We start from the raw sequence: 12,154 nt of genomic DNA on the forward strand, positions 1-12,154 counted from the left end.
GTGTGTCGGTGCTGTTTCCGGTGTGTGTGTCGGTGCTGTTTCCCGTGTTCCCGGTGTGTGTGTCGGTGCTGTTTCCCGTGTTCCCGGTGTGTGTGTCGGTGCTGTTTCCCATGTTCCCGGTGTGTGTGTCGGTGCTGTTTCCCGTGTTCCCGGTGTGTGTGTCGGTGTTGTTTCCCGTGTTCCCGGTGTGTGTGTCGGTGCTGTTTCCCGTGTTCCCGGTGTGTGTGTCGGTGCTGTTTCCCGTGTTCCCGGTGCGTGTGTCGATGCTGTTTCCCGTGTTCCCGGTGCGTGTGTCGGTGCTGTTTCCCGTGTTCCCGGTGTGTGTGTCGGTGCTGTTTCCCGTGTTCCCGGTGTGTGTGTCGGTGCTGTTTCCCGTGTTCCCGGTGTGTGTGTCGGTGCTGTTTCCCGTGTTCCCGGTGTGTGTGTCGGTGCTGTTTCCCGTGTTCCCGGTGTGTGTGTCGGTGCTGTTTCCCGTGTTCCCGGTGTGTGTGTCGGTGCTGTTTCCCGTGTTCACGGTGTGTGTGTCGGTGCTGTTTCCCGTGTTCCCGGTGTGTGTGTCGGTGCTGTTTCCCGTGTTCCCGGTGTGTGTGTCGGTGCTGTTTCCCGTGTTCCCGGTGTGTGTGTCGGTGCTGTTTCCCGTGTTCCCGGTGTGTGTGTCGGTGCTGTTTCCCGTGTTCCCGGTGCGTGTGTCGGTGCTGTTTCCCGTGTTCACGGTGTGTGTGTCGGTGCTGTTTCCCGTGTTCCCGGTGTGTGTGTCGGTGCTGTTTCCTGTGTTCCCGGTGTGTGTGTCGGTGCTGTTTCCTGTGTTCCCGGTGTGTGTGTCGGTGCTGTTTCCCGTGTTCCCGGTGTGTGTGTCGGTGCTGTTTCCCGTGTTCCCGGTGTGTGTGTCGGTGCTGTTTCCCGTGTTCCCGGTGTGTGTGTCGGTGCTGTTTCCCGTGTTCCCGGTGTGTGTGTCGGTGCTGTTTCCCGTGTTGCCGGTGTGTGTGTCGGTGCTGTTTCCCGTGTTCCCGGTGTGTGTGTCGGTGCTGTTTCCCGTGGTCCCGGTGTGTGTGTCGGTGCTGTTTCCCGTGTTCCCGGTGTGTGTGTCGGTGCTGTTTCCCGTGTTCCCGGTGTGTGTGTCGGTGCTGTTTCCCGTGTTCCCGGTGTGTGTGTCGGTGCTGTTTCCTGTGTTCCCGGTGTGTGTGTCGGTGCTGTTTCCCGTGTTCCCGGTGTGTGTGTCAGTGCTGTTTCCCGTGTTCCCGGTGTGTGTGTCGGTGCTGTTTCCCGTGTTCCCGGTGTGTGTGTCGGTGCTGTTTCCCGTGTTCCCGGTGCGTGTGTCGGTGCTGTTTCCCGTGTTCACGGTGTGTGTGTCGGTGCTGTTTCCCGTGTTCCCGGTGTGTGTGTCGGTGCTGTTTCCTGTGTTCCCGGTGTGTGTGTCGGTGCTGTTTCCTGTGTTCCCGGTGTGTGTGTCGGTGCTGTTTCCCGTGTTCCCGGTGTGTGTGTCGGTGCTGTTTCCCGTGTTCCCGGTGTGTGTGTCGGTGCTGTTTCCCGTGTTCCCGGTGTGTGTGTCGGTGCTGTTTCCCGTGTTCCCGGTGTGTGTGTCGGTGCTGTTTCCCGTGTTGCCGGTGTGTGTGTCGGTGCTGTTTCCCGTGTTCCCGGTGTGTGTGTCGGTGCTGTTTCCCGTGGTCCCGGTGTGTGTGTCGGTGCTGTTTCCCGTGTTCCCGGTGTGTGTGTCGGTGCTGTTTCCCGTGTTCCCGGTGTGTGTGTCGGTGCTGTTTCCCGTGTTCCCGGTGTGTGTGTCGGTGCTGTTTCCCGTGTTCCCGGTGTGTGTGTCGGTGCTGTTTCCCGTGTTCCCGGTGTGTGTGTCAGTGCTGTTTCCCGTGTTCCCGGTGTGTGTGTCGGTGCTGTTTCCCGTGTTCCCGGTGTGTGTGTCGGTGCTGTTTCCCGTGTTCCCGGTGTGTGTGTCAGTGCTGTTTCCCGTGTTTCCGGTGTGTGTGTCGGTGCTGTTTCTCGTGCTTTATGTAAACACATGAATGTTAAAATGAGTGCCTCGTGCACAATCTGCTGCTCTGACCTGCTGCAATGTTTCTGCTGCTTGTCGATAGGGCCGGTTACAACGGCGAGCAACACCACACCCGAGTGAGCTGAAGGTGATGAAGCAAGCGATTGAGGAACGGCGGGGAGAGGCACTCACCATGAAAGTCCACGATGAGCCCTCATCACCTGACTCACCAGAACCGCAGGTCAGTGCTCTTGGATTCGGGGCAGTGGGTGCTGCGTCTCCCGTCCCCGGGGCAGTGGGTGCTGCGTCTCCCGTCCCCGGGGCAGTGGGTGCTGCGTCTCCCGTCCCCGGGGCAGTGGGTGCTGCGTCTCCCAGCCCCGGGGCAGTGGGTGCTGCGTCTCCCAGCCCCGGGGCAGTGGGTGCTGCGTCTCCCAGCCCCGGGGCAGTGGGTGCTGCGTCTCCCAGCCCCGGGGCAGTGGGTGCTGCGTCTCCCAGTCCCGGGGCAGTGGGTGCTGCGTCTCCCAGCCCCGGGGCAGTGGGTGCTGCGTCTCCCAGCCCCGGGGCAGTGGGTGCTGCGTCTCCCAGCCCCGGGGCAGTGGGTGCTGCGTCTCCCAGCCCCGGGGCAGTGGGTGCTGCGTCTCCCAGCCCCGGGGCAGTGGGTGCTGCGTCTCCCAGCCCCGGGGCAGTGGGTGCTGCGTCTCCCAGCCCCGGGGCAGTGGGTGCTGCGCCTCCCAGCCCCGGGGCAGTGGGTGCTGCGCCTCCCAGCCCCGGGGCAGTGGGTGCTGCGCCTCCCAGCCCCGGGGCAGTGGGTGCTGCGCCTCCCAGCCCCGGGGCAGTGGGTGCTGCGCCTCCCAGCCCCGGGGCAGTGGGTGCTGCGCCTCCCAGCCCCGGGGCAGTGGGTGCTGCGCCTCCCAGCCCCGGGGCAGTGGGTGCTGCGCCTCCCAGCCCCGGGGCAGTGGGTGCTGCGCCTCCCAGCCCCGGGGCAGTGGGTGCTGCGTCTCCCAGCCCCGGGGCAGTGGGTGCTGCGCCTCCCAGCCCCGGGGCAGTGGGTGCTGCGCCTCCCAGCCCCGGGGCAGTGGGTGCTGCGCCTCCCAGCCCCGGGGCAGTGGGTGCTGCGCCTCCCAGCCCCGGGGCAGTGGGTGCTGCGCCTCCCAGCCCCGGGGCAGTGGGTGCTGCGTCTCCCAGCCCCGGGGCAGTGGGTGCTGCGTCTCCCAGCCCCGGGGCAGTGGATGCAGCCCCCCCCCCCCCTCACCCCCGGGGGAGGGTTGGGGTCTTGGCCCCCAGGGGAGTGTGTGCAGCCCCCTCCTCCCTCCCCCTGCACCCTGGGGGAGTGGGTGAGGGTCTCGGCCCCGGGGGAGTGGATGCAGAGTCTCTGGGTTGAGGGGGAGTTGCTCTGACTCTGGGATGTTTAAGAGATTGCCTCTACAGAAATTGTGTGTTCCTTTCCAGCAAGAAGAGGGGCTGGGTGCGTTACCTAACCGAGGCCCTGAGACACCCGTGTTGAATGGTGGAATCTGCCTGGGGCAGGAAGAAGTTGAATTGGAAATGGAAACTCAGGCAGATGAAGCGATTGTCGTGGATCAGAGCAATGATACGATGGAGCGAGAGGAGGAGGAACGTGATGAAGACAGCTACTTTGAGGTGAAGGTCTCAAGCAAAGCCCCATGGCCAGTTGTTCTCTGTCAGAGGCGTAAACATTGATGGTGACAGTGCTCTGATTATGCTATAACCGAAGGAGTGCCGCACTGTCAGAGGGTCAGTACTGAGGGGGTGCCGCACTGTGAGAGGGTCAGTACTGAGGGAGTGCCACACTGTCAGAGGGTCAGTACTGAGGGAGTGCCGCACTGTCAGAGGGTCAGTACTGAGGGAGTGCCGCACTGTCAGAGGGTCAGTACTGAGGGAGTGCCACACTGTCAGAGGGTCAGGACTGAGGGAGTGCCACACTGTCAGAGGGTCAGGACTGAGGGTGTGCCGCACTGTCAGAGGGTCAGTACTGAGGGAGTGCCACACTGTCAGAGGGTCAGGACTGAGGGAGTGCCACACTGTCAGAGGGTCAGGACTGAGGGTGTGCCGCACTGTCAGAGGGTCAGTACTGAGGGAGTGCCACACTGTCAGAGGGTCAGGACTGAGGGTGTGCCGCACTGTCAGAGGGTCAGTGCTGAGGGAGTGCTGCACTGTCAGAGGGTCAGTGCTGAGGGAGTGCTGCACTGTCAGAGGGTCAGTACTGAGGGAGTGCTGCACTGTCAGAGGGTCAGTGCTGAGGGAGTGCTGCTCTGTCAGAGGGTCAGGACTGAGGGAGTGCCGCACTGTCAGAGGGTCAGTGCTGAGGGAGTGCTGCACTGTCAGCGGGTCAGTACTGAGGGAGTGCCGCACTGTCAAGAGGGTCAGTGCTGAGGGAGTGCCGCACTGTCAGAAGGTCAGTGCTGAGGGAGTGCCGCACTGTCAGAGGGTCAGTGCTGAGGGAGTGCCGCACTGTCAGCGGGTCAGTACTGAGGGAGTGCCGCACTGTCAGAGGGTCAGTGCTGAGGGAGTGCCGCACTGTCAGAGGGTCAGTGCTGAGGGAGTGCCGCACTGTCAGAGGGTCAGTGCTGAGGGAGTGCCGCACTGTCAGAGAGGGTCAGTGCTGAGGGAGTGCCGCACTGTCAGCGGGTCAGTACTGAGGGAGTGCCGCACTGTCAGAGGGTCAGTGCTGAGGGAGTGCCGCACTGTCAGAGGGTCAGTGCTGAGGGAGTGCCGCACTGTCAGAGGGTCAGTACTGAGGGAGTGCCACACTGTCAGAGGGTCAGTATTGAGGGACTGTCCTGTACAGTGCTGTAATGAGTTTGTGTGTACCTTGCAGCCCATGGTGCGTTTCAGTGCGGACACTGTCATTCGGGAGGAGGAGGACGGAGGTGGTGAAGGTGAATTCATTCCCGAGAAGCAGCGTCTGATCCGGAAGGACACCCCTCACTACAAGAAGCAGTTTAAAATCAACAAGCTTCCCAAACCGGAGGCAGTGCTGGCCATGCTTCAGGGTTTGCCCAGCACGGAGCTGCAGGAGGCTGGCGACCAGGCTGCCAAGTCCAACCACTGCCTGGACACAGACATGGAGCAGCTGGAAGATGGTCAGGAGGTTAGAGACGAAAGGCTCTCCCAGCCTCCAGTCAAGGTAGGATGTACGCAGCGGCCTGGAGTCCTGATATAGGGAGGGAGCAGGGGATTGCTGGCAGCAGGGGATTGCTGGCAGCAGGGGATTGCTGGCAGCAGGGGATTGCTGGCAGCAGGGGATTGCTGGCAGCAGGGGATTGCTGGCAGCAGGGGATTGCTGGCAGCAGGGGATTGCTGGCAGCAGGGGATTGCTGGCAGCAGGGGATTGCTGGCAGCAGGGGATTGCTGGCACTGTGGCAATGTACAGCCCTCTGTGTGTACTGGCAGCATGAGAGTAAGCTGCATTAATCCTTCCAGTGCCTCAGGGAGAATCCGTTATCGCCTGTCTCACCAGAATGACTGGGACAAGCACCAGGATATTGGGCTCAGGAGCGAGTGACAGGGCTGGCGATGGCTGTCCCGTGTCCATAACTCACATGCCTGTTGTATGTCAGTTGGTGTTTTGATGTCCCAGGAGGTTTGCCAGATTTAGACAGCCAATCAACTTGATTGTGTGTATCATGTGACGGCAGTTATTTCATTGAGCAGCAGCCCATAGACCCCAGCCAATCAGCACCTGACAGAGAATCAGTTGGATGCCCCCCTCCCGGTGTCTGTGTGTCCGTGTGGAGCCCCCCCTCCCCCCAGTGTCTGTGTGTCCGTGTGGAGCCCCCCTCCCAGTGTCTGTGTGTCCGTGTGGAGCCCCCCCTCCCCCCAGTGTCTGTGTGTCCGTGTGGAGCCCCCCTCCCAGTGTCTGTGTGTCCGTGTGGAGCCCCCCCTCCCCCCAGTGTCTGTGTGGAGCCCCCTCTCCCCCCAGTGTCTGTGTGGAGCCCCCCCTCCCGGTGTCTGCGTGTCCGTGTGGAGCCCCCTCTCCCCCCAGTGTCTGTGTGTCCGTGTGGAGCCCCCTCTCCCCCCAGTGTCTGTGTGTCCGTGTGGAGCCCCCCCTCCCCCCGGTGTCTGTGTGTCCGTGTGGAGCCCCCTCTCCCGGTGTCTGTGTGTCCGTGTGGAGCCCCCCCTCCCGGTGTCTGTGTATCCATGTGGAGCCCCCTCTCCCACCAGTGTCTGTGTGTCCGTGTGGAGCCCCCCCTCCCGGTGTCTGTGTATCCATGTGGAGCCCCCTCTCCCCCCAGTGTCTGTGTGTCCGTGTGGAGCCCCCTTTCCCGGTGTCTGTGTGTCCGTGTGGAGCCCCCTCTCCCGGTGTCCGTGTGGAGCCCCCCTCCCGGTGTCTGTGTGTCCGTGTGGAGCCCCCCCTCCCCCCAGTGTCTGTGTGTCCGTGTGGAGCCCCCCCTCCCAGTGTCTGTGTGTCCGTGTGGAGCCCCCCCTCCCGGTGTCCGTGTGGAGCCCCCTCTCCCGGTGTCTGTGTGTCCGTGTGGAGCCCCCACTCCTGGTGTCTGTGTGGAGCCCCCCCTCCCGGTGTCTGTGTGTCTGTGTGGAGCTCTGTCTGTGCACTGTATACCCCATATCCCGTGACTGTACCGAGCCGCTCTGTGCTGTCGCTGTGGAATCCCTGTTGAGGAAGTTTGGTCAGGTGCCCTGTCTGATGTTCTGCTGAATGATTTGTTGTGGTTTTATTGTGATGTTAGTTTCCCCTGAATACTGACCAGTGACAGGTACCAGTTGCATACTCCTGTGTGCTGTGTATTGTTACTGCTGAGACTGCCATAGATTGCATGAAGTAGAATGAGCAGGTTAGCATTAAATAACTGACTCCCTTTCGAACGAGGGATTTTTCCATCTTCTCTGCTGCTTCAGCCTGTTTTTCACTCCCATGTTGCTGCTTTTGTTTAATGCACACACTCCCACTCACCCATACACCCCTCAGTACTCATCTCCCTGAAACCCCTCATTCTCTCAACTGGAACTGCCTCTGGTTTAGAATTACATTTGTCTATCTGAATCACTCTTTCACCTGTGCGTACCTCTCTTTATATATTTTTTATTGTGCTCACTATTCCTCTCTCGCTCTCTGTGTGTCTCTCGCTCCCCTCCGCCGGTGCCTCCCCTGCCCCCCCCCCCCATCCACTCCCTCCAACCCTGCTTGCCTCCTCCTCCACGCCATGGATGCTGTGTACCTTTCTCTTGTATCTGTTCTATGTCCTTTTTGCTGTCTCTCTCGCTGCTGCTTTATCCATCTTTGTATCTTTGATTTTCTAGCTGTCTCTGGATCTCTCCTCTCTCTATCACAACGTCACTGCATCTTTTTCTTGCAGTCTCTCCTTTGACATCCAGTTAATAACTGCAATGTAGATTGTCTGTCCGTATCACTGCTGTCATTAACTAACTGACTAACCTCCCATTTCTAATCTAGCAAATGATTTCTCCTGGTGAGATTGTTAGATCTTCCTTCATGTCGGAATAGTAACAGGCTAGTACACCGCATCCACTCTGATATTTTAGACCTGCAGGCCGGGATCTGAGAGCAGCATGAAGCGGGAGCTCCCAGGGTTCCTGTCCGTGCGCAGGCTGGTGCTCTGTACACTGTCTACACACACTCAGCTCAGCTACCTGCCTCTGCTTGGTTGATGGCGTCTGCTTCATCTGTATCAGTGTCTCTCTGCAGTCCACCCATGTCACACTTCATTGGAGGGTTTGTAACCATACACAAAGTAAAGGAAGCCGACTCAGTGCTGTGGGTGTGCAAGGACTATTGGTCATTCTGAGGGGGTGCTGGGACGTCCGAGGCCACTATAAAGGTCAAACACAAGCTCTGTTCACATTTCAGTCTATTACAAAAGGGGAGTGAAAACCAATCCAAAAGAACAAACAAAAGGAAACTGGATAAATGAAGAGGGAAAAGGTTGTCAGGCCAAGTGGGGAGAGCAGAGCAGCTGGACTCATTGGATTGTTGTTTCAAAGAGCTGGCGCCAACACAAGGGGCTGAATGGCCTACTGTGCTATCTGGTTCTTTGATTGTGAGTGCAGATTTTAGCCACTTTGTGCAATCCTTTTGCATAATCCTGCACTCAGTTGTGAACCTGTCCTCGCGAATGTGTATGAATGCTGTCTCGCAGATTCACATGCACTTTGACTTTGAACCAGACTCTCCCCGTGGAGGAGCTTGGCTGATTTCTAGCATTACCATTTGCATTGAGGAAAGGTAGTTGGACTCCCAGAGAATTTCTTTGTGTTTAACCTGAAGAAATTCAAAGTTTCTTTTTGTTTTAGCTTCGTCTGTGGCACATGGAGAGCAGAGTTCTGGGAGATTCCCCAGACATTACTGACAGTGATTTCCACCCAGACAGTGAGAAAGGAGGTCACCTCTCTCATGTGCAGCTGCTCCACACACTCAGCTATTCTTTCACAGTTTCTGCATCTCTTTCCAAAGCTATGAAAATGTTTGAACTAAAGAATTGGTGTTTGCTGTTTGACCAGTTCTCTGGGCTCCCAAATTCTTCATTTAGCAGTTAGTAAACTCCTGAGGCCTCTGTTCCCTTCTGCACAGGAGAATTATTCCTCTCTCCTCCAGTCACCAGTTACCTTCAGACCTTCTGACTCTTCTGCGCCTCCTGCTGGGCTGTGTGGTTGTATTTCCATGCTGGTTGCTTCTGGGGTGTGCCCAAAAGCTCATGAATGGTATGTACGTTTGTCCTGTATGAGTCTGGAATTTGTGCCCGTGTGCCCTGCTTGTGGCAGTGGCCGGGTCTGAGGTGGAATGTCAGGAGTGCAGCGCAGTGGGTGCTGGCTTCGGGTACAAGGTGCGCGGTGTGGGTTGGAGGTGGATGTGGGGCGATGGCTGTGTGGGTCCAATCATTGTGGGATATGTAAGTGTGTGAGGCTGTGTGAGGGAGCGAGTGTGTGAGGGGGGGCCGAGTGTGTGTGAGGGAGCGAGTGTGAGGGGGGGGCGAGTGTGTGTGAGGGGGGGGCGAGTGTGTGTGAGGGGGGGGCGAGTGTGTGTGAGGGGGGGGCGAGTGTGTGTGAGGGGGGGGCGAGTGTGTGTGAGGGGGGGGCGAGTGTGTGTGAGGGGGGGGCGAGTGTGTGTGAGGGGGGGGCGAGTGTGTGTGAGGGGGGGGCGAGTGTGTGTGAGGGAGGGAGCGAGTGTGAGGGGGGGGCGAGTGTGTGTGAGGGGGGGGCGAGTGTGTGTGAGGGGGGGGCGAGCGTGTGTGAGGGGGGGGCGAGTGTGTGTGAGGGAGGGAGCGAGTGTGAGGGGGGGGCGAGTGTGTGTGAGGGAGGGAGCGAGTGTGGGGGGGGGGCGAGTGTGTGTGTGAGGGGGGGGCGAGTGTGTGTGAGGGGGGGGCGAGTGTGTGTGTGAGGGGGGGGCGAGTGTGTGTGAAGGAGGGGGCGAGTGTGTGAGGGAGGGAGCGAGTGTGAGGGGGGGGCGAGTGTGTGTGTGGGAGGGGCCGAGTGTGTGTGAGGGGGGGCCGAGTGTGTGTGAGGAGGGGCCGAGTGTGTGTGGGGGGGGGTGAGTGTGTGTGTGTGGGGGGGGGCGAGTGTGTGTGTGGGGGGGGCGAGTGTGTGTGTGGGGGGGGCGAGTGTGTGTGTGGGGGGGGCGAGTGTGTGTGTGGGGGGGGCGAGTGTGTGTGTGGGGGGGGCGAGTGTGTGTGGGTGGGCGAGTGTGTGTGTGGGGGGGGCGAGTGTGTGTGGAGGGGGGCGAGTGTGTGTGTGGGGAGGGCGAGTGTGTGTGTGGGGGGGGCGAGTGTGTGTGGAGGGGGGCGAGTGTGTGTGTGGGGAGGGCGAGTGTGTGTGTGTGGGGGGCGAGTGTGTGTGTGGGGGGGGCGAGTGTGTGTGTGTGGGGGGGGGCGAGTGTGTGTGTGAGGGGGGGGCGAGTGTGTGTGTGGGGAGGGCGAGTGTGTGTGTGTGGGGGGCGAGTGTGTGTGTGTGGGGGGCGAGTGTGTGTGTGGGGGGGGCGAGTGTGTGTGTGGGGGGGGGCGAGTGTGTGTGTGGGGGGGGGCGAGTGTGTGTGTGGGGGGGGGCGAGTGTGTGTGTGGGGGGGGGCGAGTGTGTGTGTGGGGGGGGGCGAGTGTGTGTGTGGGGGGGGGCGAGTGTGTGTGTGGGGGGGGGCGAGTGTGTGTGTGGGGGGGGGCGAGTGTGTGTGTGGGGGGGGGCGAGTGTGTGTGTGGGGGGGGCGAGTGTGTGTGTGGGGGGGGCGAGTGTGTGTGTGGGGGGGGCGAGTGTGTGTGTGGGGGGGGCGAGTGTGTGTGTGGGGGGGGCGAGTGTGTGTGTGGGGGGGGCGAGTGTGTGTGTGGGGGGGGCGAGTGTGTGTGTGGGGGGGGCGAGTGTGTGTGTGGGGGGGCAAGTGTGTGGGGGGGGGGACTAACAAAGACGAACAAAGAAAATTACAGCACAGGAACAGGCCTTTCGGCCCTCCAAGCCTGCACCGACCATGCTGCCCGACTCAACTAAAACCCCTACCCTTCCGGAGACCATATCCCTCTATTCCCATCCTATTCATGTATTTGTCAAGACGCCTCTTAAAAGTCACGACCGTATCCGCTTCCACTACCTCCCCCGGCAACGAGTTCCAGGCACCCACCACTCTCTGTGTAAATAAGACTTGCCAGGTACATCGCCTTTAAACCTTGCCCCTCGCACCTTAAACCTGTGCCCCCCTAGTAATTGACTCTTCCACCCTGGGGAAAAGCTTCTGACTATCCACTCTGTCCATGCCTCTCATAATCTTGTAGACTTCTATCAGGTCTCCCCTCAACCTCCGTCGCTCCAGTGAGAACAAACCAAGTTTCTCCAACCTCTCCTCATAGCTAATGCCCTCCATACCAGGCAACATCCTGGTAAATCTTTTCTGTACCCTCGCCAAAGCTTCCACATCCTTCTGGTAGTGTGATGACCAGAATTGAACACTATATTGCAGTGCGGCCTAACTAAGGTTCTATAAAGCTGCAACATTACTTGCCAATTTTTAAACTCAATACCCCGGCCGATGAAGGCAAGCATGCAATGTGCCTTCTTGACTACCTTCTCCACCTGCATTGGCACTTTCAGCGACCTGTGTACCTGTACACCCAGATCCCTCTGCCTATCAATACTTTGAAGGGTTCTGCCATTTACTGTATATTTCCTATCTGCATTAGACCTTCCAAAATGCATTACCTCACATTTGTCTGAATTATACTCTATCTGCCATCTCTCCACCCAAGTCTCCAACTGATCTATATCCTGCTGTATCCTCTGATGGTCCTCATCACTATCCGCAAATCCACCAACCTTTGTGTCGTCCGCAAACTGACTAATCAATCCAGTTACATTTTCCTCCAAATTATTTATATATATTACAAACACCAAAGGTCCCATATCCCTCTATTACCATTCTATTCATGTATTTGTCAAGACGCCTCTTAAAAGTCACGACCGTATCCGCTTCCACTACCTCCCCTGGCAACGAGTTCCAGGCACCCACCAATGGGGAAAAGCTTCTGACTATCCACTCTGAACCCTGAGGAACGCCACTTGTCACAGCCCTCCATTCAGAAACACACCCTTCCACTGCTACCCTCTGTCTTCTTTGACCGAGCCAGTTTTGTATCCACCTTGGCAGCTCACTTCTGATCCCATACGACTTCACCTTCTGCACCAGTCTGCCATGAGGGACCTTGTCAAAGGCCTTACTGAAGTCCATGTAGACGACATCTACTGCCCTACCCTCATCAATCATCTTCGTCACTTCCTCGAAAAACTCGATCAGAACAAAGAACAATACAGCACAGGAAGAGGCCCTTCGGCCCTCCAAGCCCGTGCCGCTCCCTGGTCCAAACTAGACCATTAGAACATAGAACATAGAAAGCCACAGCACAAACAGGCCCTTCGGCCCACAAGTTGCGCCGATCACATCCCCACCTCTAGGCCTATCTATAGCCCTCAATCCCATTAAATCCCATGTACTCATCCAGAAGTCTCTTAAAAGACCCCAACGAGTTTGCCTCCACCACCACCGACGTCAGCCGATTCCACTCACCCACCACCCTCTGAGTGAAAAACTTACCCCTGACATCTCCTCTGTACCTACCCCCCAGCACCTTAAACCTGTGTCCTCTCGTAGCAACCATTTCAGCCCTTGGAAATAGCCTCTGAGAGTCTACCCTATCCAGACCTCTC

General features: G+C 58.8%; 1 protein-coding gene across 1 annotated transcript in view; it reads left to right on the forward strand.

Moving 5' to 3' along the window:
- The first annotated feature begins 2,089 nt into the window (after positions 1-2,089).
- scrib (scribble planar cell polarity protein) overlaps positions 2,090-12,154 on the forward strand; it is a 322,951-nt gene continuing 312,886 nt past the window's right edge. The window contains exons 1-3 of the mRNA XM_078230184.1: positions 2,090-2,222; positions 3,431-3,622; positions 4,821-5,129. Coding sequence (XP_078086310.1) covers positions 2,133-2,222; positions 3,431-3,622; positions 4,821-5,129 — 591 coding nt within the window. The 5' untranslated portion in view covers positions 2,090-2,132. The remainder of the gene's footprint in view (positions 2,223-3,430; positions 3,623-4,820; positions 5,130-12,154) is intronic.

Source organism: Mustelus asterias, chromosome 2 (genome assembly GCF_964213995.1).
Source record: "Mustelus asterias chromosome 2, sMusAst1.hap1.1, whole genome shotgun sequence".
In the NCBI taxonomy this organism is placed as follows: domain Eukaryota; kingdom Metazoa; phylum Chordata; class Chondrichthyes; order Carcharhiniformes; family Triakidae; genus Mustelus; species Mustelus asterias.